The 27,783-nt window shown below is 35.9% G+C and overlaps 1 protein-coding gene across 3 annotated transcripts; it reads right to left on the bottom strand.

Moving 5' to 3' along the window:
• Positions 1-17,060: 17,060 nt before the first annotated feature.
• Positions 17,061-27,652, bottom strand: LOC145631757 (uncharacterized). Of its 3 annotated transcripts, XM_081683927.1 has the most exons (8): positions 27,493-27,652; positions 26,737-26,843; positions 26,572-26,663; positions 26,381-26,481; positions 25,498-25,567; positions 17,613-17,640; positions 17,472-17,520; positions 17,061-17,345 (listed from the first exon to the last, which is right to left on the bottom strand). In XM_081683927.1, exons 2-8 carry the CDS (start codon positions 26,753-26,755, stop codon positions 17,312-17,314), a joined length of 393 nt encoding a protein of 130 aa, XP_081540053.1. In that variant the 5' UTR covers positions 26,756-26,843; positions 27,493-27,652; the 3' UTR covers positions 17,061-17,311. The 3 variants fall into 3 exon arrangements, with proteins under 3 accessions (XP_081540053.1, XP_081540055.1, XP_081540054.1); XM_081683929.1 differs by lacking the exon at positions 25,498-25,567; XM_081683928.1 differs by lacking the exons at positions 17,061-17,345; positions 17,472-17,520; positions 17,613-17,640 and adding an exon at positions 17,657-19,152.
• Between the last annotated feature and the right edge of the window lie 131 nt (positions 27,653-27,783).

Genomic DNA, 27,783 nt, shown 5'->3' with positions numbered 1-27,783 from the left:
TGTTTGGATATATTTGCTTATTGATAAAACTGAGGTGTTTCGTATGTTTATGTCTTTTGTGGCAATGGTTGATAGACAGTTCTCTCAAACAATTAAAATTGTTCAAAGTGATAACGGCACAGAATTTAATTGTTTGCGTGAGTTTTTCAATGCCACTAGCATATTATTTCAAACCTCGTGTGTCGGAACCCCGCAACAAAATGGTAGAGTAGAGAGGAAACATAAACACATTCTCAATGTAGGGAGGGCTTTGCGTTTTCAGTCTAATTTGCCGATTTATTTTTGGGGGGAGAGTGTTTTAGCTGCTGCCCATTTAATTAATCGTACTCCCTCTCCTCTTTTGCAAAATAAAACCCCCTACGAAATTTTGTTTGGCACTCCTCCTTCTTATACTACTATTCGTACCTTTGGGTGTCTTTGTTTTGCCCATAATCAGAAAACTAAGGGAGATAAATTTGCCAGTTGGAGTCGTAAATGTGTGTTTGTGGGTTACCCTTTTGGGAAGAAAGGTTGGTATTTATTTGATCTTGAATCGAAAGAATTTTTTGTGTCACGAGATGTCAAATTTTTCGAGGATGTTTTCCCGTTTCTTGATCCGACCTCATCCAACATTGTACCAGAAAAGATTGTGCCCATGAATATTCCTGTAGATTTTGATTTTGTTGATGTGACTTTGGATATTCAAGCTGAAAATAATGTGGGTAATGAGGTGCAATTGGAGAATAAGGCTACATTATTTAATGGGGAAGAAAATCATGCTACATTAATTAATGGGGATGAGTTTGACGTGCTTTCACCGCAAGCACAAAACACATCAGACTACTCCGCAGGCTTCCCGCGACAAACTGATACTCACCGCAGGGAGGCCGCGGAGCTTACTGCTCCTCCCACGCAGCAGCCCGCAACTCAGCAGCTCCTCCGTGAGCCTTCTGTCCACTCTCCAGCAGCTTCGGAACAGCACACAAGCAACCCAACTCCATTAATTCAGCCCCAAACAGCAGCTCAAGAAGAACAATTGGGTCGGGGTATGCGTGAGAAATTTCCCAATGTTCGGCACCGGGATTATGTGACTCACACGGTCCTCACTAATAGTCCATCATCTTCATCTCCTAACACTCTGTCTCCAAAGCATCCCTCAGGTACTCCTTATCCTATAGCGCATTATATTACTTGTGACAGTTTTTCTGCATATTACCGAAATTTTATTGCAGCTATTACTTCTGGCAAAGAGCCACGGTCCTTTAAGGAGGCTATGAAGGATGCGGGTTGGAGAAACTCAATGCAAAATGAAATTGAGGCTCTTGAAAAAAATGGCACATGGACAATGGAAGATCTTCCACCTGGCAAGCGTCCTTTAGGAAGTCAATGGGTGTACAAGATCAAATATAATTCGGATGGGAGTATTGAACGTTTGAAATCCAGATTGGTCGTCTTTGGCAATCATCAAAAGGAGGGCATTGACTACACCGAAACATTTGCTCCTGTGGCTAAAATGGTCACTGTTCGTGCTTTTCTTGCTGTTGCAGCTTCTAAAAATTGGGAGCTTCATCATATGGACGTCCACAATGCTTTTCTTCATGGTGATCTTGAAGAGGAAGTCTACATGAAACTCCCCCCGGGTTTTGAGTCATCGCACCCTAATAAGGTATGTCGCCTTAGAAAATCCCTATATGGCCTGAAACAGGCTCCTCGATGCTGGTTTGCCAAACTTACTTCTGCTTTGAAGGCATATGGTTTCTTCCAGTCATACTCAGATTACTCTTTGTTTACTTACACTAATTGTCGCACACAAATTAATGTGCTTGTGTATGTTGATGATCTAATTATCTCTGGGAATAATTCCGCTGCTCTAAGGGCATTCAAGGCATATCTCAGTGACTGTTTTCATATGAAAGATCTTGGCCCTCTGAAATATTTTCTGGGCATAGAGGTTGCCCGTAGTTCTTCTGGTTTGTTTTTGTGTCAGAGAAAATATACTCTTGACATTATTTCAGAGGCAGGTTTATTAGGTTCCAAGCCCGCCGATTTTCCTATGGTACAAAACCACAAGCTTGGTCTAGCAAGTGGTCCCGTACTTTCTGATCCTGAATCTTATCGCAGACTTGTCGGCAGGCTGATCTACCTTGCAGTCACTAGGCCGGATTTAGCCTATTCGGTCCATATTCTATCTCAGTTCATGCAGGAACCAAGGAAAGAACACTGGGAAGCAGCTCTGCGGGTTGTTAGGTATCTAAAAGGTACTCCGGGTCAAGGAATTTTGTTACGATCTGACAGTGAACTCACTCTGCAGGGTTGGTGTGATTCAGACTGGGCTGCATGTCCCTTAACACGCAGATCTTTGACAGGATGGCTGGTGTTTCTAGGCCTCTCGCCTATCTCTTGGAAGACCAAAAAGCAACCAACTGTCGCTACTAGTTCGGCAGATGCAGAGTATCGTTCCATGTATGCCATCACTTGTGAATTAAAGTGGTTGAAGGGTCTTCTTTCGAGCTTGGGTGTACGTCATCCCAAAGCTATTAAATTGTTCTGCGATAGTCAGTCTGCATTGCACATTGCAAAAAATCCGGTGTTTCACGAACGAACAAAGCATATTGAAGTTGACTGTCACTTTGTTCGAGATGCTATCATAGATGGTCTCATTGATCCCTCCTATGTTCGTACTCATGTCCAATTGGCCGATATCTTCACCAAAGCATTGGGAAAATCGCAATTTGATCATCTCCTTCCCAAGTTGTGCGTCTTCACTCCACCCGCTCCAACTTGAGGGGGGGTGTTAGGAAAGATTAGGAGAATATTATTCATTATTATCATATAAATTAGTTTCCTTAATTATAGCCTTATTTCACTCAAGATAATACTTAGCATATCTTGTGATGTTATCTTAGGAAGCTATGTACACTATAAATATGATTTGAGATCAATGGGAATGATTCAAGCTTTGAGCCCTAATTACTTTGACAGTTCTCTTCAGCTTAATTTCAGTTCAGTTCAGTTTCTAATTTCCTTCTGTCATCAGTTCAGCTCAATACAGTTCAGTTTAGCTCCAATCAGTTCAGTCGAGTTTAGCTCACATCGGTAAATCAGAACAAGCCGTAAGTACTTGTATAGTATGATAGCTGTCATTTAGGAATTAATCATGGTAATATAACACGCTAACATAATTTCACATCAAAGAATGAAAATATCAATTATTATTTAAAAAACAATTCTCAAATTATTATTATCATATGTAATTATTTATAATTTTCATATCAATGCAAGATAGTGGAAAATAATTGTATTCAACAAACAAGGTGGCTTCTTCAGTCTCGATTATATAAATACTTGTAGTACATGAGTTCATCATCATATTTTTCCACTCAAGCCTACTTTAGATTTTATTTCATATAATATTCAGATTAGACTAATCTAAGTATTAGACCCTACTTACTCCAATGAAAAAACGAATTAGCAGAAGTGTTCTATTTTTTATTGTTAAAGTTTTAATGTCAAAGAAACTAAGGCAATTATATATCGCCATCAACTTTTATATTTAGCTTGAACAATAAAAACTTTTCATCTTGTTATACAATTAAAAGTCAGTAACATTTGATTGATCATGTCATATTTGTATACATAGAGCACTATGATTTAGAATAAGACTAAATTTAGTTTGTATCTACCTAATTTTAATTTGAAATGATTTATTACTTTTACCACTTGTTCCTCTAAAATGTTTTTTTAGTAGACATTTTTTGACTTTTTCTAATCAATTTTAATTTTGGACAGAAAGCTAAGATCGATATTGATTTTATTAAAGAGAATTGATTTTCTAAATGAATCTACTTTTTTATATATCAGCAAAATTGATGTAAGTTTTGTGATCAAGTTTTGTAATTCATATAATATTTGAAATTTTCTACCTGATAAAATAAACTTTTATTAACACAAATAAAATTGTTGTCAAACCTCTATTTATTAACCCTAAAAGGAATCTGATACCATGTAAAATAGTGTAATTCTCCTTGGTTGGAGTATTCTCATTAATCAATATATGTAAGTATTTTACAAACCTAATTATGAGAAGCCTAATTACGCAAGATATATCTTTAAATATTAACGAGATTATATTATCCTATTATTTATCAAGATTGTTAGAAAGAGCTATATCAAGGCAAATTTTCTTTTTATAAATAGTACAAGACTACAAGTACTTCATATTAATTTTAAATTAAATCTGTTATTATTTTCATTTTTTATTTTTATTTTCTTAAGAAAATTTGTGTTTCAATTTTAAAATACAATCCTATATTTTGTCTGATTTAATTTTAAATTTAATTTATTATTTTGTTTTCTTCTAATTTTGTTTAGCATTTAGACAGTGAAAGTGATAATGAGTATCCATATATTTGTTTTTTCAAAATAAAATATGGTTAAATATACTTTATGTACAGAACATGAAATTGCTGCTAGGATGCATGGAGGAAGAAGCATCATATGCATGGACGTATAAATTAAACAATTAAATTTAAAATAAAAGAAACATAATTTGCATGAGATTTTGAGTACTAATAAAGAAGCCATTTCAAAGAGGGCCCTCGAACAAAACTACAAAAGAGGGCTTGCATCATCATGTATTATAAATCTATGATAATAGTTAAATGCACCAAACTTTGTATTACGGACTAGTATATTATATGATACCCAAAAAGAAAGTAGGAAATTTAGCATTTAGTCACACTATTCACATTGTTCGCTAATCAATTAGTCGTTGCCCGTCCAAAATATAATACTTTAACTAATATTATTATATAGGACAACTATTGACCAAAGTTTAACTCAGACCGGAGATAAAAATCACTGGCTCAATTTTTACATTTTTTTTTTTTTTTTTTTTGGGTAAATAGAAGGGTTATATCGAGTCGAAACCTTTAACGAGCTAGACATTATGGAAGTGGGGGAAGGGTAAGAGAATCTCACCCCCAAATTGTAAGATTTGATCCCACAACCTATTGGTTGTAAGATTCAAACTTGACCACTAGACCAAGCTATGTTTTGTGACTCAATTTTTACTTGGACCGGGGCACTTAAAATTTAGGGTTTTTCTAACCCTTTTTATACTCTCAAAGCGCGATTTGAATTGATTATAGTTATCTGTTTACATATAAATATATAATGAATTCCAAGCTAGTAGCATAGACATACACCTGTTAAAGGTAAATGTTAAATTAATTTATATTGAGATAAATTTAATAAAAATGTCATTTATGTATAATATTCCTAAATACCCCACCCCCACCACCAAAAAAAAAAGGAAAATTGCATGTACTCCGTATAATGAAAACAGAGAAAATATGTACATAAATTGTTGACCTGAATTTTATACGTATTGCTCATGCATGTACAAAGATGAAATTTGCAACCGAAAAAACATGTAGGAATAGTTAAGTTGAAATAATTTGGCATTATTAGGATAAATTGTTGACCGAATAATTGGTAACGCAAACAAGAACCAAAGGGTGCCGGTCAATATAGACGTCAAATGAGTACTTTGCACTGTTGTACACCTGGACACCATTTCAACTCCCTAAAGCCACGGAAGCAACGTATTCTACCCCACTTGTACTACAACTTGTTATTATCTACTTATTGGTATTGTCAACTTCCAACCCCATCAACCACATATGCTTAGAAATAGGGGGATTTTCTTACCTCTCCTTTTAGTCTCAAGCTCTGACTTGCAGAGCTGAACTAGTTTAATTAGAAGTGTCAATTCACATGTTCGGATCGGATCTGATGAAAAGGGGTCTGGTCAGGTTAATTTTTAAAGTTGAGTCATACTGAATTATTGTGTCTATGCTAGTCAAAATCTAAATTGGATATTTTTCGGGTCAGTTTTGGATCGGATCGGGTCGGGTGTGATTTTGGCACCTCTAAGCTTAAACCTATGAGAGTTGTCGGTTCAATATAATCCTTCATCCCTACGTACTGAGCCGGCACCTCTAACAGGTTTTGTCAACCCAACTCCGCAAGTCATCGCTTGATAGTAGAAGGGGGAGGTAAGACAATCTCCTTACTCCCATGCATTTTTATAGTTTAGTCAGTCACAAGCTAAGTTCCCCATCAACTCCTCCAAGCTTTGCTCGGTTACGGGGATCGGAGTTGGTTACGGATGGAGTATGTTAATTGATGATTGATTAATTAATACTCCGTTGTAATATAACAAAGTTATTGGTAATACTAGTTAAAAAGTATTGTGCCACACGTGTTAAGCTAATAGGTGATGCGTAAAGTCAAAGAGAATGGAAAATCTATGAATGGACTAAGGATCCTCCAAATATAGAAGTAGTAGTAAAAGGATAGGGTTCACATTCAATCCATAAGGTCAATAAAACGATGACTAACCAATATTTTACAACAAGAAATGCATGGATTTTGAAATTTTTGTTTTGTTGGCACATACCTACACGTACATTTGTAACATGCTCATCAAAATATGCAGAATTTATTAGTACTACAAAGTACAACATATCAACAATCTAAAATATGCTTCATTTGACCAATGTTTTTAAAGTTGTCGGCGTGGTCTAAGATTGTTTTTAATATTGAAAGCACGATTTACTATGCAATACGAGTAGATGATCAACAAGTAGTTAGATAATGACCAAGAAAATTGGAGTAGTGGGATTGTAGGAGTTACAAGTATAAAGCAAGGTATATTATACACTACTCCGTACATAAAGTTAATTCTTAGACAAAAAAATTAAATAAAGTTTAGACAAAAATAAGTTTAAATATGTATGTTTTGTTCATCTTATTTTCATTTATTTTATGTTTAATTAAATGTAGATAAATTTTATTTAAGAAAAAACCAGTCTGAATAAGGGTTGTTCAAGTTCAAATTACAACTAAATTAAGTTTTACTCCCTTCGTGTGTTTAATAAGTGTTACAATTTGACTTTTTTCACTATTCACATAATGGTTTTGACTTGATTAATTTACTAATATATAAAAAATAAATGTTATTATATAATACATTGTTGGATTCGTTATAACGTATACTTTCATAATACGGAGTATCAATTTTCCTATAATTTTATTAATATATGATTAGATAAATTAATGGTCAAAGTCGTATCTCGACATGCGTGTTTGGTCAAATTGTAACACTTATTAAAACACGGAGACAGTAATAAAATCTAATTAATAAGTTCAGATAAGTTTGGTTAAATTTCGATAATTTTAAATAAGTAATTATAATAAGGTGAATCAAACACACCTTTATATTTAGTTAATTAAGCTAATTAGTTTACATAGATAGCATAATTATTATTATTTTCTCCTTTGAGGCAAATTAAAATAAGTTCATATGTTTTTCAAAAAAAAAAAAGTTCATATGAATGAAACAATTTTTTTCTTAGACCAATAAATACCCCCTCAAACTTAGAAGTAGTTAAAAATTTATGAACTTATCAGTTGGTTTTTGCTTTAAAGCTACGATTTTCACAATGGTTCATATGATCACTCAAAATTAGGTGTAATTAGTTGTTACATACTTACATCTACTTCCTTCGTGGCTCTGTCCCCATTTTTTCACCATTATTTGAGGCAAAAAAATTGGGTGCAAAAAATATAGGAATTGAGGAAGTAGTAGTGAGGTTTCAACATAAATTGCACGGTTGATGCGAATAGTTGATCAGTTAAAAAAAAAAAGTTTAATATACTTCGTAGTAATTATTCAAGAGTGGGCGTATATATATTCAACAAAGTTTTCCGATAATAGTACCTTTTCAGGATAATTTTTTTTTTTTTTTTTTTTTTTTGGTGAAAACCTTTTCAGGATAATAAAATAACTTCGATTTTAATTTTTAAGATATGATAATATGAATACATGCAAGCTAATGGAAGGACTTTTAGATTATTTATTATTATTGTTATGGTAATTATTTATTTGTTTATATTTCTGTTAGTTTTTGTTTTACTAAAGCCCTTTCGATTAAAAGAGGCAACTGCAAGTAATAACTTATACATTTAGATAATACAGGCTATATGGGAACTTATACACTTATATAATTATATTACATGAAAATACAAATTAGGCCCTGTTCTATTCACCTTAAAAAAATAATATTAAGTAAAAATAATTTCAGTTCAGTAAAAATAAGTTCAGTTCAGTAAAATTAATTTCATTTCAGTAAAATTCAGTTTTCTTAAAGAAGAATTATAATAGAAAATCAGTAAAAACAATTTCAGTTTAGCAAAAATAATTTCAGTTCAGTAAAATTAATTTAATTAAGTTCAGCAAAAATATGGTGAAGAGAACAAGACCTTAGTCTTAATGCTTATAACAAGATTTGAACTTAAGACCAACAAGTCTTTTAAGTTAATTACCATCTTAGCCATATATTAATTGCGTTTTTTTTATCCAATAAAATTATAGTTAACTTAGATAAGTTAATTTGTGTCTTATTATACTATTTGTTTCCATTATGTAGTAATTGAGTTTGACAACTAAAAAATGTTTATAGTATTACTTAAACTCGAAACCAACAAGTCTTACTGTCTAAACAGTCGAATTTGATTAGTAAATTAAACAAGTACAAACTAGCAAAGTGGGGCATCGCCCGGGCCAGGCTAATTATATTTTAATAAATCGCACGGTCACTTAAAGTGTTCAATGCTTTTTAAAAAAAAAAAAAAATTAAAATTTTCAATTGTTCACACTGTTGACTTGTCTATTTTTGCCTCCTTGGTGGCATTGGCCCATCCCTATTTTTTTGACTACGAACAAGGTTACATCCTTCCTCAGTATTCAAAAGGTAGATAAAGTAAATAATCATTTTTGTAACGGACGAATTTTGTGTTTTTGCTTTCTACAATTCTACTACATACGTCATGCCATACATCTATTATTTTATGGTGAATAGTGAATATATATGGATCTTTTTGTCACGTTGTCTCTTAATATTTCGTATCATATTATTATGTACTATATTTGTCGTCAAGTGATTGATTAGTCATCAAAAGTTTAACTTGATTTAAATACTTCTTTCATGAAGCTAATTAACTGATCTCTCTAAACTCAATAATAACTTGTTCAGCTTGTGCTCATTAGTGTTTTAAGTTGAGTCGAACATCTTACAAAGTCCAACAACAAACTTTTGTATTTTTGTTCTTACTACAATAAATTATTTTGCTCATCTTATTAAGTTTCAAGATTATCAACTTTCACTTTATATGAAGTTAACTATTTTCACAATAAAATAATAATAAAAAAAATTTATCAAGTTATTTACAATTTTAGCAAGCTGAGTAAGAAAATGCTCAACTCATGCTCGTGAAAGTCTCAAGTTGAGTCGAGTTTCGATCGAATCAAGTTAAAATTTCTTTCAATTGAAGCTTTTTTCAATGGGAAGAGAAACATTTAATCTTAAATATCACCCCTAATTATTCCTTTAATTACCATCGATTATGATTTAAGATAATCATCTTGTATTTTTCACACTTCGTCGTTACTCCGTTGTAACATTACCTTCGTATATATTTGATCTTCATATATTAACTGTTAAATACGGGTTTGGGTCGCACCTGCAACCTAGAAAGAGTCCACTTTATAAGACCGAAAGGGGTCATCTTAAAATCATATGGCAATAGGAGGAGTACGTAGCCCCTTAATGAGCCTTATAAAGCGTTTAACTTTCTTGTCTTTTCTCAATGTAAAACAGTTACATGTGTTGTTTGAGAAGTTTATACTTCAACATGTCTAAAATTTATAAAGTTATGAATTCCTAAATAGTTTAATGATTTGGTCTGTATAATAAATTAATAATCATTTCAAAGCATCCCCAAATAGAAAAGATGGTCATCGATTCATCAAATGGAATACAAATACAAATTATATTCAACCCTAAAAGGCTAATTAAAGTACTACCAAAAAATAAAGTTAATAGATAAATAAATAAATAACAGACATTAACAACTAATGATCAACTCTAATTACTCTATTATAAATTAAAACCCATTTCATGCATACTATTCTATTCGTAATATTCTTCACAGTCCACTTGACTACTTGAGCTAGTCTAATTATCACGTGCATTATTAAGCGAAACAAGTTGCATAAAGTATTTTGTTAGTTTACATATTTATGGATAAATGCATGCATTGTTTAGCTCGTGATTTGGAAGCTAGTTACTTTCATAATCTTCTTTACAATTATCAATCATATCTCTCTTTTTTTTACCAGAATTTCTTATTGCAACTGTTGTGCTCAACTTTTTGGTCAAAATTATTATAGCTCTCGTGTAAAAAGAAATTATTTAATTAAATACGAGTATATATTACGTACATTAATTATACTAATATAATGGTATTTAAGAGTCATTGAGCAGCCCTTGAACTTTTGCTAACTACTATTGTACTAGATTTTTTTGAGAAATAAATACATGAATAAATACATGTATAATAAATTGATGATAATTGATATTGTGTATTTGTGTGTATGCCATCCGTTGAATCATTATAGTAATGTATAAGAGATTAAGAAATTTTGTATTATAGGTTGGTTTGATAAACTAGACAAAATAACTACATACATTAGGTGGTGATTTCTTGCTTTTGAAGTGAGAGGCAGAGGCTTTGGGTTCAAGAAATATTGATTGACACCTTTTTTTTTTTGTTTTAATGTGAGTATCATTTTAACTACCGAGTAGCTTAAAGCTTATTAAAGATCAAATGATGACAAATGGTGATATAACATTATTCGTACTGTAGTATATTTATATATTGTTTTGATGACTTATAAAATTAGATCGGAGAATAATGGTAAACATTACGAGTATTTTTTTTTTTTTCAAGTCTTTGTTATTGGTCCCACCTTGTCCATTTCTAAAAATTTCCCTACCTATTTTTTATTTTTTTATTATTGATTTTCTAATCAAAAGAATATAGGGTTCAATTGATTCAACAAATGGGATGATATTCGGTGGCGGAACTAGAAATCTTTTATTAGGGTGGCCAAACTACACATAAAAATAATATGGAGTATAGTATACTGAAATGCTAGTAAAATAATTAAGACCGTAGAAGCTAAATTCGAAGATTTAGGTAGGATCATTAAAAAGCGAAGACAAAACTTTCTTTGATTATGTTGATGCCTATGTATTAAAATTACGTACGTAGTATTCCATACATACTTTGTCAAACTAAAGATTATTTTGCTTTAGGTTATGTTTGCAATTGTATAAAAGTCACGAATGCAGTACTTGTGCTAATTTTTAGCATGGATCATACTATGTACGTACTATATAGATGTAAGATGTTCACTGTCACAAAAAAAATTCAGTCTATAATTACACAACATAAGTTTTAGTCCAACCTAATAAATAAAAATTGAAAATCACATTTTCGAATATACCAAATTTTGAGTCAAAATATTGATAGAGGTCCTTTTCAACAACATTGCGGAAAAATGCTAATTAAACGAACTAATTCTATCTAAGACGACTTAAGTTGTCCATTAGTCAACAATATTTTTGTTTTATTTTTAACAACTTTATTCGTTCGTGAACCAACTCTCAAAATTTTGTCTGTCATATGAAACCTTTAATTAATTAATGGAGAGTGATATATAAGCATTTAATATACTTTATTTTTTAGTATAAGGTGGGAATTTATCGATAATTTACGAATAAAATCGGTATAATAAATGTTTATTTTTTGTCTATTATTTTCACTTTTAGCTTCTTATATACAGTCTTCAGGGTTGCAAATATCTTTTTTCTTAATTAATTATCTAATTTTTATATACTACTATTAGGTGTTCGTCAAAATAAATAAATCGAGGCGCCTAATAATCTAATTTACACTTGTGCGCCTAGCGGATGCTTGCACAGTCTACATCTCATACTATCTTTGGGCTTATACTTATTTTGTTTGTTTCTAAATAATCATTATTTTGAGGGACAATTACTAATTTTGAAATCTTATCATGACTAGTGTGTCTAAAAAAACAATTTTCTTATAATTAATTATAATATTTCAAAATTCTAAAGTTGATCTTCTCATACTTACCGATTTATTGAATGACATTCGAAGTCATGAAAGATCATTTTCATTTATTAATAATAAGATGTGAAACTAGTTTGTACCCAACATCCATTACTACAAATCTACAATAATTTTTTCAATACTTTGTATATGTATCAGCTAACTGTTCCGGCTTTAACATTAACCATCAAAAAAGCAACTTTACCTGAAATGAACTGAACTGAAATGAACTGAATTTAATAGAGCTGAAATGAATTTTTTAAGAGAGAAGGAAATTATGAGCTGAACTGAACTAATTGGAGCTGAATTGAATTGATTATTGGAGCTAAACTGAACAGATTGGAGTTGAACTGAACTAAAATAAAGCTGAAGTGAACAAGCCCTAAGTATTCGGTCAAAGAAAAAAGAATTTTCATTGAATGAAAAACTATCATCACAAATTCAAAAGCTTAGATCAGTAGAGTTCTTTTATTTAATTAAACAGCAAGGTAGGAAGTTTCAAGATTTTCCACTTCTTGCAAGCTTTGCTTCATAAAACTCTGCCTTTAAGTCTAACCTCACACAAATGCCCTTTATTCAACTTAAGATTCCTCATTTTAGTAATATTAAATGCATCTATCTCATATCTATTCAATCAACTAATTCTTGACTTAACACACCAATACACACATCAGTCAAAATAAAATTGATATAATACAAATGTATTATACCAAATAATTAGATGTCACTAACTAGCTAGTGAGGTCTATTGATGATGATTGTGCAAATTAAATATATGCATTTACTTGACATTAGTTTATATTAGTAGAAAGACTAGCATAAAGTTTAGATTGTTTTAATATAAGAGAAAATTCGAATTTAGAGGTTAATATATATACGACACCAAAATAATCATCATTGAGTTAAAATTTTACTTTTGGCAAATGGAGTTATACATTTATACATACAGTACAATATTTTCAAAAGAGGAAACGATAAAACTGACATATTAGATGCTAACTCATAAACGTGATGCATATTGTTAATTTGTCATAGACTTATGTAGCAAAACAAGAGGTCCTTGTGATTCAAGATCAAAAGATATGGTTGGTAAAAAAAACTTTTTAAAGTTAAACATCTAAAATCTTGTCACACTTTGAACCACAAAAAGTTGCCTCAAACTTTATAGGAGGATGGAGGAGTATATACTCATTTTAGCAACAAAATTGACCAATTATTTCAAACTTTTGGGTTTATATAGGTGAATTGTTTGCCATCCCAAAGAAAATAAAGATCCAAATTTTTGTTGCTTTTCAATTTGTAGATATTTCGTCAAAAAGTTGGCTCCTGTCAATTTTAACTAAACAATCAAAATACGTAGTACATTTAACCTTTAGGGTTCACTTCACCTACATCACCTTTTGGCATTTCTTGGTCAATTTTTGGTGTATCAAATCGTACAATTCACTACTGCTGTAAGTGTTTGATCGATTTATCTAACCTTAATTTGCCTCTCCAAAAAATTAAGCAAGCATTTATTTTTGTTGACTATATAAACTGTTATTTGAATATGATTGATTTTACTTACATCGGCCCACGGTTTTCCACGAATATAAAGAATAAATAATTGGGCTCTGTTAGACAACAACATTTTAACTAATTTAGCTTAAAGCAAGTTAGTAATCGTGGCAAAACACAGGCTAAGTACAATATTAAAACCTAACGTAAAATAAAGCCTACAATTTACTATTTATTAAGAAAGTTCTATGATATAACCTTGTATTACTTATAGTCATTTGTTAACATAAAATTCACTTTTATCCCTTTATTTATGTACCCTAATTGAAAATTTTGTATCAATGTCCTGCTTGTGCTATCCCAATAAGCACCCGTACGACTGTGAGAGATACTCCTTTACTAGACCATTAGACCAATATTGTTCCGGCTACCTGGCACATTGCACCGTGAGGCTTTACCTCCGAATCCAACACAATGGTAGGCACCAAGTTATGCATCACCAAGGTTAAGTTTCGCTCAGTATCCACACCCTAAAGGGCTCATCACATTTTGTCCTCAAATAATAATACGTAATAATAATAAAATGCACAAAGTGTGTTTGATCCCATTCTCTTGGTTGAAACAGCCGAATTCTCTGAACATCACACTATTATGCTCGAAAAAGATAACCAATACATTAAACAAATCTGCTAAAACTAATTACTACTCCGTAATAAATTATCAAGTACAATACTACAAATTGACTATCTGCTACCACAAATTGAATGTATTTAATGAATCAAAATAACGTAATTATCCTGCAACTTGAAGCAACAAGACACCAAACTAAAGATATATTCACCTGCTCCAGAAAAGGTCGCATAGTGAATTCAGACGCAACGATTCGAAGGCGCGTTCGAAGCCAGAAGGAAAGAAACACAACCATACTTGAGAATGAATCAACAAATGTAACTAAAGGCGATGACAAAGTCAAAAGTTTGATTACATTAAGAACATCAAAGGGAGTTAAGTCAACAAAGCAAACTTTAATAAGGATGTACTGTAAACACACTTGTTAATCAGAAATATCTAACAATTATTACTTGTAAAGGAGACAAGATCAGCCAAGTACAGAAAAGGTACTCTTCGGCTAGTTGAAACTTGAAAGTATTGTATCGAATACATGTATTAGAGTACTTGGATTCTCAAGTACATGTATCGAATCCTCACTCCCTGACATGGGTGTACGGGGTATGGCAACTTACAATTCAATTTGGACCAAAAACATGAAATTTTTCATTCGTAAGAAATAGCATAATCTGACACCTGAACACATATGAGTAGTCGAGTAATATAATTGCTCGAGTACAAGCCATAAACAGACAACGTGCTAGGGAGAGAATCGCGTGTTCATGCTATCTTTTTCAATCTGTAAATCTATCACCAAGCGATCTACTTGTTACAACTTGATCACAATAAAGGGCCATTCAACCTCTTTCAGACGCCCAATGCCATCTTAAAGATTTTTCAACTAAACCGAATTAAATAACATAGACTGATGATCAACCAAACTATTGACAAAATCAGTATATCTAGGACCCAACAATTGACAAGCATCACTCCTAATTTTAGCAATTAAGCACTCAACTTGAACATCTTTACCTGCTAATTAAGTATGCAAGAACATACAACTTCTTAAACCAGTAGAGAAGTTTATCAAAGGAAACATCAAAAGTCAGAAAATTAGCCGAAAGATCATAAATTAACCAAAGACTAAAATGACTTTCATGTCTTCCTAGAGAAATTTAAAAACAATTCCGTGCAATGATAGGAGGGCAAAAGGCCGACTCCCCATTACTAACGTCGTAGCACTATGCTGAAGAGGTTTCTTTACCAGTGTAAATATCCAATGCTTCAGTTATGTCATCAATAAACTATATCTCCATCTAGATTCCACAAACTGATTAACAATATAACAAGTCTTATAAAGTCACTAAACATAATCAAAACCATATAATTTCACATCATCCCTATTTCAGTGTAATAGGACACTTTCACCTGACATCAGTACATAGTATGTTTTCTCTGTGTTCATATTCATCTATAAGCGACATGTTACCAACAAATACAAATAGATAACACACAATTAAATCCACAATGAATGTGTAGTAGCTAAAAGAAAATGACCTGGGTAGGCTAATTCAAAGTCTTCCCTACTAACTCTTTCAAACTGTAATATGACTAAGGAGGCTATATTGAAGTCTTCCCACAAATTCTCAACAGTATTTCTGATTGGGTTTCTATCTAGAATGGGTCTCTCAACGCAGCATATGACAAATGTGTGAGATTAGGACCAAGTGATAAGGAACACCAAAAGACTTCCCTTTCCCTCGAAAGTTTTATCAATGTTTCCTATCAAAATTGGCTTTGCCGGTGCCTCCCAGCAACAGTATTACAGAAAATTATTTCAAGTTTTCAACACCAGGAGGGAAGGAGGCCTGCCCCTTGTTTTCGGCAACCTATAGTCCTATACTATTGACCTTGAAGAGGTATCACCATCTCACTACCATGAATCATAACCCTTGAAAGATCTCAAGGAGGTGTCCTAACTGTTAAGAGTAGTGGATCTGAACCCTTATTGATATTTCCAATCATAACATTCAGTATTCACCACTTGGCATAATGAAACAGAATATTATGCGAGTGTTTTAAGAATAAGATTAACATACTTAAATATATAGTATTTGCCAATTGGCGTGACAGTAATTTATATTGGTTAGACATGATGTGAAAATTGATGTTGTGATTACTGAGGAACTTGTGTGCATCAGCAATGTGGAGAGAAAATCTAACTAATGAGATCAAGGACAATAATGTATACGGACGAACAGACAAACCACAATATGAACATATTGAGACCGCACGCCAATAACATTCTAATTCTGTCTATTCTCTATTAGATTACGAGTATTTATCAGTCGTCAATATACTGTCATTAGTCTTCTTAAACGTACCTCTAATAATAGGTCACTAGGGGAATTAAATCAAAAGTGATTTACTTAATTTGCTTGCTAATAGCTTAGCAGGCGCAAACTTGACTATTGTTCATATAAAAAACATCTAAAACAGACCGTAGCTCAAGCAGTAGCCCAACTAAAGAGCCAAGCTAGCTCATATAAGCATGACTTGAACATTTGCCTCAAAGGAATTGAACAATACACATTGCTTCTGGGATTGAGGTGGACATCATAGAAATAGAAGCTTAAGGACATTCATGACTTAAGAAAGATCACACTTTTACCTTCCGGGATAGAGGTGGACATCATACAACTGGAATTTTAAGGAGATTCAAGAGAAACTGACTTAATTTGGACACACATACACTTGCATACAGTGGGAATTCAAGCATATGTGCTACGGTATACTGAAAATGACCCTTTCCAACTTATGCTCTTCACAATATCATCATCATTAGCACTTTCAGCAGCAATCAACAAATAACTTTGCTCAATTGCAAGCTGTAGTGGAAACAAATATGCACTGAACAACAAAAAAAATAAGAAATAGCTTTCTCATTACCAATAGATAATGTTACAACAAGACACAACAACAGAATGCCATCAACCCAACAACATCACTCACATTTTTGCCATATGAACATATCTCTCTTTTAACCACTAATTACATCAACAAGGTACTTACTTTGAAGGTCAAAGCAAGACACATGAAAGGCAACTTGGATTGGGCCTGGCACTGCATTATCTTCACTCACAATTTGAGCATCTACCAACCTACATCCTATTCCGTCTCATGATGTAAACCTTCCCTTCTTTGGTTTGCCCCTGGTCATGAAAATCTGTAAGTTCTAGCAATAGTAAAACAAGTAACAATAAAGAGATCTTGAGATAGACATTGTTCAACGCAAACAGATAAGTTGGCTTTTTAGGCGAATGAGAAACCACACTTACTGTCCATTTGTAGGTAAGCCTCCACCCTTTGATCGTCCAGGACCAATATCTGAAGTTCAAATTAACAAAAAAGAATGTTAACCCATCAGACCAACATCATAAAAATTCTCTTTAAAGCGTAAAAACTTGGTGGAAGCTCACCATCACGTCCACCTGCATTCTCTTCAACCTGAACAACGACAAAATGTGAACAAAATGCTCCTTCCAAACAATTGCATAAAACACACACACACACACACTCAAAACAAAAAGGAATAAGATTTGGACTTTGTTCTATATAAATTAATAAGTGAAGAAAATGAATTTAGTTATATTAATGCTGATATGAGTAATATCTTGTTCACTCAATTTTCAAAGCACAAAAAAACGGGAATATGATGTACTCCTACAAGAATTCTTCCAGAGGACAAAAGGTTGTGCAAAGGTAAAACATAAGTCAATCTTCCATGTTTTGCCCACTTGTAAAAAGACAATTTTATGTCAAACCCAAAGGAATGTTTTATTACAAAAAGCCGGTATTACATAGATGTGGCAGGACATAATGCCTCACAATGTCACATACTTCGTAAAGATTGCAATGGAATACCTCCTAGTACAAGTGAGTGTGTGATTCAGATGGATAAATTTTGTGAAATAGGCAAGAAGCTAAATATGCAAATGAACAAGAAAAGGAAGATCACTAATAATCAAACATAGGCACTTGTTGATAAATTTGAAATTTAGGGCCCCGAAGAGGTGTCATTTACAACCCTTTCCTGGAGTCTGATTATACCTTACTGGTGCTACTAGCATCATCAGATCTACTTGTGTATTTAGCAACCTGCTGCCCATATAACTCCTGTCTTAGACCATAGCTGTTATGTAGAGATGTGGATTTTGGTTAGATATTAGTACACTAAACTACTAAAGCTACTACTGTCTAGTTGAGCACTGATACAGATTGGCTTGGATGAGTTAATCTAAGATATTACTTTCCATGGGCTAGATCTTACTCGGGCACACCCTCAGAAATAAATAATATCTCGTTTCTGAGTCCTACACCCCTTATTACTCCATACCAGGAGATAGCTTAAATGTCTTAGAGGTTACCCAAGTCTGGAACTATTTGCAAGTCCCTGTAACCTATAAAGGGACATTCTGAAGTTTTTGCTCCTAAGTGACAAACGCACAAACCTTTTACATTTTAATTCCCTGGATGTATATAATTTGCCATTCTTGCCAAGGAAACTAGATACCTTGATTCCATTCACTCTTAAGACCTGTATTGAGTTCTTCATTGCAAAAATCAACCCATTTTTCTCCTCCATGGCTCCATCAAAATCCTCCAATTGGAAACCTAATATAAATGATTTTTTCACCTACAAGATCATTTGTTGGTATTGCAAATTCACAAGTACTTCTATAAAGTACCCTAGGTAATGAACTCATCAGCAGATGCTCAATGCTTACACAACAGAAGCTCTAACTACCAATGCAATCGTACTATGAATAGAATCCCAAGACTTACATTCAAGCAGACTATGGACATGAATCTGAATCCTGTATTCGAAGGGCAAGGGGTCGCCACAGAGAAGAAATAGGAGCCACCAGTTTGATGGGAGGGGAGAAACAACACTGAATGGACTTACAAAGTATGCACAATAAAGGAATTTTGGAACTGTTGACCCCACCGGTGTTTAATCTGAGTCAGGCACACAAGTAAATTAGACCGACAGGTAGAGTGCTATAGACTCAGGGTTCAAGGTTCAATCACACAGTGCATACAAGAAGAAACAGAGGAAGCTTGGGACTTAAGATTAATTTTTCAAGAGTAACGGCTACAAAATTGCTCACCAGCTATTACTATAAAGCTGAAAGCTTGGAGGCTACACTACTACAGCTACTACTGCTAAGATTACACAAAACTCACATACCCTTTTCATTCTCTCGATTCTCTTATATACTAGACACTCCCCCTTCCCCAAGTAACCTAGCAAATAAAACAAGTTGTACTATTCTGCCAAATGGGCTATACACAATTACATTCCTTTACCATACTATTTAGTGGAATAATAATTAATTTTGTCCTCTTTTGCTGCTCTGAAATTCTTGTCTGAAATTGCTTGATATTGCTGTCCTGCTCCTGTCTTCTTGCGTCTCCTTGAGTAAACTTGGATTGGGGTTGGATTAGGTTGATTCATAGCCTTACTCCCCCCTGGAACATCCACCTTGTCCTCAAGGTGGAAGGATGGAAAACGCAAATTAATGGCCTCAAAATCTTCCCATGTGGCTTCAAACTCGGGCAACCCAATCCATTTGAGCAACACTTCAGTGCGGTTCCTGCCCTGTTCCTCCCTGGTGCGCACTGCCAGCACTTGTTCAGGTTCCACCTCCAACTCCAAGTTGGCAGTAAGCTGGGCAGGAATAGTGGGGTTGACTGGTGAATCCCCAACAGCTCGCTTCAACTGAGACACATGGAAAACCGAGTGGATTCTGCTGCTCTCAGGTAATCTCAGTCGATAAGCAACCTTTCCCACTCGTTGTATGACCTCAAAGGGCCCATAATAGCGTGCAGCAAGCTTCTCAAAAGGGCGGCTGGCCAAAGAGTGCTGTCTATAGGGCTGCATTCTCAGGTAGACCCAATCTCCTACCTGAAACTCCAACTCCCTTCGCTTACTGTCAGCGCTCTCCTTCATTAGCTGCTGTGCCCTGTTGAGATTCACCTTCAACTCATCCAAAATTAAATCCCTCTCCTTCAACCCTTCTTCCAAACTCTTCACCATGGTGGCATCATCTTTCATTTTCCAGATTTTAGGCGGGTCACGACCAAAAACCACCTTAAATGGAGTCATCTTTGTTGAGATATGTGGAGAGGTATTGTACGAGTACTCGGCCCGAGGCAACCATTGAGCCCAATTTTTCGGTTGACTGGCCACAAAACAACGAAGGTAGGCTTCTAAACATTTGTTTACCACCTCCGTTTGCCCATCCGATTGAGGGTGAAATGCAGTGCTACGATTGAGATGTGTGCCTTGTAATCGAAATAGCTCCTTCCAAAAGAGGCTCATGAAGACCTTGTCTCGATCGGAGACGATAGAGGATGGGAAACCATGCAAGCGGACTATCTCTTTTACAAACACATCGGCTACCTTGAGGGCATTAAAAGGGTGCTTAAGTCCCATGAAGTGGCTGCACTTAGACAACCGATCCACCACCACTAGGATCACATTAACCCCCTTAGAGAGCGGCAACCCCTCTATGAAGTCCATGGAGATGTCCTCCCACACCACTTCCGGCACGGGCAGTGGTTGCAATAGACCGGCAGGAGCTTGGGGTGTTGTTTTGCTTCTTTGGCAAACTTCACATAACCGCACATATTCCCCCACACCCTTCCTCATGTTCGGCCAAAACCAGTCCGTAGCCACCCTAAGATAGGTTTTCACCTCACCATCGTGCCCTCCCAAAGGTAAATCATGATACTCCTTTAAGAGCCTTGGAATGAATTTCGAATTCCTTGGAATGACCATGCACCCTTTATAGAGCACCCTGCTGCCACATAAAGAGAACCCCCTGTTCTCACTTGGGTTTGCTGCCAGCTTGTTTCTCAGCTCATTAAGCCAAGTGTCACTAGATATCTCAACCTCTAACTCGGCCCAATCCACTCCCTGAGTGGAAACCAGTGTCGCAAGCTCCCCTTGCACCCCACCTTTCCTTGATAATGCATCGGCCACCCGGTTTGATGCCCCGGGTTTATATTGGATGTCAAAGTCCATACCCATCAATTTTCTCATCCACCTTTGATATTCTCCTCCCACCTCCCGTTGTTGGGTTAAGAACCTCAAACTTTGTTGATGGGTGCGAATGATGAACCTCCTTCCTAGGAGATAGTGCCTCCATTTCATGACCGCCAAACTAATAGCCATTAGCTCTTTTTCATAAATTGATTTAGCTCGATTCCTTACCCCAAGCAACTTGCTAAAGTAGGCTATTGGCCTGCCAAGTTGCATCATCACGGCACCCACTCCATACCCCGAGGCATCGGTCTCTATGACAAATTCAAGTTGAAAGTTAGGCATGGCTAGGACGGGAGCTGTGATCATAGCCGATTTCAAAGCCGAGAAGGCTTGTGATGCCTCTTGATTCCAACCGAAACTATCTTTCTTCAATTGAGTGGTTAAAGGCCCAGCTATTTGTGCATAATTAGCCACAAATTTCCGGCAGTACCCGGTGAGGCCTAGAAAACCCCTTAACTCCTTCAAATTCTTGGGCTCCTCCCATTCCACAATTGCCTTCACCTTGTCCATATCCATTGCTACTCCTTCCTCCGAAATTACATGACCCAAATAAGCCACTTCCCTCTTCCCAAATTCACACTTCTTCAAGTTAGCATACAAGTGATGTTGAGACAACAACTCCAACACTAACTTCACATGCTCTCTATGCTCTTCCTCCCCTTTGCTATACACCAAAATGCCATCAAAAAACACTAATACAAACTTCCTAAAAAATGGCTTGAATACTTCGTTCATTAGGGATTGGAAGGTGGCGGGGGCATTGGTGAGCCCGAAAGGCATCACCAAAAATTCATAGTGACCCTCATGCGTTCTAAACGCGGTCTTGGGAATGTCATCCTCCCTCACTCGAATTTGGTGGTACCCCGATTTCAAGTCAAGCTTTGAGAACCACTTTGCTCCATGTAATTCATCAAGTAGTTCGTCGATTACCGGAATAGGAAACTTATCCGGTACCGTCTCCTTATTCAAGGCCCGATAATCGACGCAAAACCTCCAAGAACCATCTTTCTTCTTCACTAGAATTACCGGGCTTGAGAAGGGGCTTGCGGAAGGTCGGATTATGCCCGCTTGAAGCATCTCTTGAATCAGTTTTTTGATCTCATCTTTCTGTATTTGAGGGTAACGATACGGCCGTACACTAACCGGATCGCTTCCCCCTTTTAGGACAATGGAGTGCTCATGATTCCGGTGGGGGGGAAGCCCACTTGGCATGTCAAAAACATGCTGGAACCAGTAGGTCAGTTAAAAAAGGTGGTGGCTGCTGGGATAACTCTTGTGCCTCTTTCTCCATATCTTCCTTCCCCTCAATTCTGCTCAATTCTACCCAAAGGCCTTGCTTCTCTTTACATAAGGTCCTCATCATAGCCTTCAATGATACTTGTGTCTTTTCTAGGGATGGATCCCCTTTTAGAGTGATCAATTGCCCATTCTTCCAAAACTTCATGATGTGAGTTCTCCAGTTAGTAGTGACGGAGCCCAATTTTTCAAGCCATTGTATGCCGAGAATGAGGTCGGCATTCCCCAAAGCAAGCGGCAGGAAGTCTTCCTCCACCACCACTTCACCATTTAATTTTACCTCCACGCCTTGACATACTCCCTGCCCCCTCACTATCTCTCCATTTCCAAGCGTCACACAAAAAACGCCCCCCTTTGTAATCGGCACTGCTGCATCAGCCACCAATTGGAGCGATATAAAATTATGCGTCGCTCCGGGATCTACCATCACCACCGTGTCTCTACCCCCGATGCTCCCTCTCAATTTCATGGTTTTTGGATTGGAAATTCCAATTACTGAACACAAGGACGCACCTAACTCCTCGGCCACCGCCGCTTCCTCCTCCTCTTCTAGTGTCGCTTCTTCCTCCCCTGCCACCAAGAGCACGCTCATCTCCTTCCTCTTACACCGATGACCCACTCCCCATTTTTCATCACACCTAAAACACAAATTCTTTGCCCTCCGTTCTTGAATTTCTGCCCTGACAAGCGGCGCGTGAGCCCAGTTCCTCGGCTTTGAGAATTTCCCGATGAAGCTGCCATGTTAACAGAGCCTTGCGATTCAGAAGTTTTGATCCACGTTTTGGGGGTGGTGTTTGAGTTGGAGTGGTTTGGAACTCCATAAGTCTGGACCAGACCTGAAGCCCCATATTTTGGTGGGTTAGGAGTCACAGACGAGCTTTGGGCCGGCCCATTTCTAGCTCCCAAAGCTGGAGCCCTTTTAATTTGTTGAACCCGATTTTTTTCTTCGATCCGACCCGCTAGCTCCATGGCTCCTTCCAAATTAAATGGATTCAACATACGGAGCTCCGATTTAACTTCCTCTTTCAACCCATTTATAAACTGAGCTAGCATGTTGTTCTCAGGGATTCCCTCTCTAATGGTGCAGCCAACTCAATATACCTTCTCCGATATTCCACCATCGTACCCACCCGTTGCACCGCCAAGCTCATATAATGACCCGGAGTGAGAGGGTCGAAACTCACACAACAACCTTTGCTTAAGGTCCAACCACCCGCTAATCGGCCGCCTCTTCTTCTCCCATTGAAGCCATTTTAAGGCATCGCCATCCATGGCCACTACGGCAGCTTCCAACTTCTCTCTCTCTTGTAACCGATAAAACTCAAAGAACATTTCAGCCCTTCGCAGCCAGTTGTCGGGATCGGCGCCCACGAAAATTGGCATGTCAAGCTTACGGTGTTTCCAGTGATTTCTATTATCACCGCCGCCTTCTCCTGGCAGTGACGAACTCTAACGGCTCCTCTTCGCCGAGCCCACCCCCTCTCCAGCCTCTCCTTATCGGAGTGCGCACTTCATTCTCTCCCAACCCTTGGTTATGGCTACCTTCACCCTCCAGGTTAATGGGCTGGTTAAGCACCGGTGGTGGTAGAGGAGGTCGGTTTCCCTGACCTCCACCTCCGGCGGCTCTCTTCAACTCCTCCCTGAACTTCAAGTTGTTCTCTTTCTCGATGGCCGCTAAACGGTCGTGCTCCATCCGGAAACGATCCAACCGCTCCTCCAAACGATGGGTGGTTCTGGCCAGATTCTCTTCGGTTCTCTTCCTCTCGGCCTCCAATATTCCGGCCACTGCCGCCTGAATCGCCTTCTCGATGGTGGCCTCCTGGTTGTCGAGCTTCTCAGCTATCGTTTTGAGGTGAGTTTCCTGTATCCCAAATTTCTGTTCAATGGATTGCAACCAGCCTTCTATCTCCCCGATTTTCTCATCGGCGGCGTCGGCGCGCTGGGACAGCGTTGGGGTCACCATGTCGGAACTGCTCTGATACCACTTGCTATAGACTCAGGGTTCAAGGTTCAATCACACAGTGCATACAAGAAGAAACAGAGGAAGCTTGGGACTTAAGATTAATTTTTCAAGAGTAACGGCTACAAAATTGCTCACCAGCTATTACTATAAAGCTGAAAGCTTGGAGGCTACACTACTACAGCTACTACTGCTAAGATTACACAAAACTCACATACCCTTTTCATTCTCTCGATTCTCTTATATACTAGACACTCCCCCTTCCCCAAGTAACCTAGCAAATAAAACAAGTTGTACTATTCTGCCAAATTGGCTATACACAATTACATTCCTTTACCATACTATTTAGTGGAATAATAATTAATTTTGTCCTCTTTTGCTGCTCTGAAATTCTTGTCTGAAATTGCTTGCTATTGCTGTCCTGCTCCTGTCTTCTTGCGTCTCCTTGAGTAAACTTGGATTGGGGTTGGATTAGGTTGATTCATAGCATAGAGCCCCTGTCTTCAGTGATCTTACATTGCTAGCTATTCATAGGTAATTAAGGCCTATGCATAACTAAGGATATTGGTTCATGTAAGAGCAGAACAGACTACAGAGTAACCACTGACCCCGCATAAACTGTGGCACAAGCTCTCATAAATGTTCTTGGTGAGAGTGAAGACCTAAATGCTAAATAGATCAGCAAGCAAAAATTTGGCAATTTCATAAAATTTACTAATTAATTAGTAAATTTTGTAAGGTTGTAATTACAATTTGATTCGCAAATGTCTCTGAACAAACTGACATGGACTCAATTTAGTGATACTCTTCATCCAAATAGCGAAATTCAGTGAGCCCCTACTTGTATGATGAGAAAGTGATGGTTACACATAGCATAATCCCTTATACTTTGTACAAAATTCTATACTTTAAAGCAGAATTATCAACAAAGATACTTTGGCCAGTAGGGAAATATAGATAATTCACTGTCAAAGTAGCAGAATAAAAATTTACGTACAGCAGGCGAGGTGACAGAAGACAAAGAGAAGATTCTATCTTCTGGTTGAAACTTCCTGGGCCTCTTCAAGCTACAGACAAAATTAAAGAAGTGATTCTTACAAAATCCAGAACCACATTCTAAAGTATATGAATGTAAAAAATTAAAGAGGGGGGGGGGGGGGGGGGGTGCTCTCTAGTGAATTGGGCGTAGAACAGTTCATTGACAGGCCCTGCAAGTTAGCTTTTCCCAGAAACATGTTTTCTTCCCGAGATTCTAAATTTGGGCATCATTCAACCAACTTACTCTATAATAATAGGCAAGCTTCAAGCATTTTGTGTGTGTGTGTGTGTTTTGATAGTAAGCATGTTGTTTAGTAAGCATGTTGTTATCTAATAGTACGGTTACAGCAAAAGTAATAGCTTCCTAGACAACCTGCACTTACAATAGCTAAGAAGCCTCTCAAGGTTGGGATGCATCTCACTCTTTCTTCCACTTTCCCTCTATGTGTGAGTAAGTGTGTGTGTGTGTGTGCCCATGAATACACGAAAAAAGCCTTTCAGGGGTAATCCACGTCTCCACCTTTCAGAAATCTACATTCTATATAATTCTTTCTCCTCAGTCGGCTATCTATTTGTTTGCCTCGTTTGATCAAGCTATCTATCCTCTTCCATCTCCCTTCTACTAAAAAGTATTATCCTCTTATTCCATTTTTTTCAACCCTTTAATTTAGATATAAAAATATACTTCCTGATAACACTACAAAATCCTGCCCTTCATTAATCCATTTTTCTTTCCCCTCAATACTTGTATGAAAATAAAGAGATACAAGTCATACAACCATTTATGGTCAAGTGTAATAAATAAATAAAACAGAAACATTAAAACATATTTTAACTTGTACTTTGTTGCAGACTTTGATGAACCTAAGAACCCTTCAAAACCTTTCAAAACATGCCCAAAATGGTTTGAATCTTGCAAATAGGTGGTCTCCAACTCGAACACCTACCAACATGTAAGCGAGCAAAAAAGCTTCAAATTAAATGCACAGTACTGCAATGCACATTATTACATATTTCAATTAGGAATGGATACCTGTTTTTCAATATTCCGAAGCTCATCTTGAAGCTTTTCTCTCTTTGTCAAAAGGCTTGCAAGCCTAGCACCCGGATTCGAAGCTTTTTGCCCTGTAATTAGTTTCACCAAAACTTATTGTTTACTCCCTACCCTCATAAATCAAGAAGATTACGAAGGCGTTACCATTGGCTTCCATGGGCATAGATGCTCCTCACCAAAACTTCCAAATTAAAGTAGATTCTGCCTTTGTTTCACTGACTTTAATTTCCTCAAACAAAAAGTTGGTACTTCTGAAATCACCAATTCAAATACAAAATTAGTTCATTAAATATAAATACCGCTATTTTATCATTAAGGAGTACTATTTTTATTTCAATTAGCATTTTTAGCAAAATATTCAATGTACATGCTTGCGCTTTATTATCTTCAGATACATACTGCTGCACATAATTTATAAATTATGAATAAAAATGTTACAGAATAGTACTCCGTATTTAAAACGAGGCAAAATTAACAAGATCTCACTTGAATATATTTTTAATTACTTCGGAGTATTGTTAATGAATAACTTGATACTAGGTAATTAACAAACTGCCTTATCTAATTAAGTTACTAATTCACCTAACATTTTTCTGCTAATCCATTAAATTTGTAGAAACAGAATATAAGAGCAAATTGAAACCCTAATTCCCAAACAAGCTCAAAGTTCAAACCCATCAACAACCAAACTCAACAATTGAGCAAATCAATTCAGCAATTACTGGTAATTAACAATCAAAACAATTATCTTATTTAATGTCATCCAATACAAATTATTAAAAGAAAGTTGTGATAAACAGTAATAATGAGCAAAATTCAGAATTCTGAAGCAAAGATTGAACAAAACAAAGATAACAATCAATTATTAAAAAAAAAAAAAAAAAAAAAAAAAAAACTAACCAAAAAACTGGAAATTAGATATAATAATAATCGATTATGAGACTGAAGTGAGGGAGTGGATATAGCTATGGTTAACGGCTCCCTGTTTAGTTGTGAAGGGAGAGGAGAGAGAAAATGATAATCAACTTTTTTTTTTTTTTTTTTTTTTCCCACAAGTACGAGTATGTACGAACTACTTCGTAGTTGAATTTTTATTTTAAAAAAAAAAAAATCAACTTCACTTTCTTGACCATAAAAAAGAAACCTTCTTTAAAAATAAAAAATAAAAAAAATAAAAATAAAAAAAACCCT

Source organism: Chenopodium album, chromosome 5 (assembly GCF_948465745.1).
Source record: "Chenopodium album chromosome 5, dcCheAlbu1.1, whole genome shotgun sequence".
In the NCBI taxonomy this organism is placed as follows: Eukaryota; Viridiplantae; Streptophyta; class Magnoliopsida; order Caryophyllales; family Amaranthaceae; genus Chenopodium; species Chenopodium album.
The sequence above is the reverse complement of the archived record's forward strand: the minus strand, read 5'-3'. Positions and strand labels throughout refer to the sequence as shown.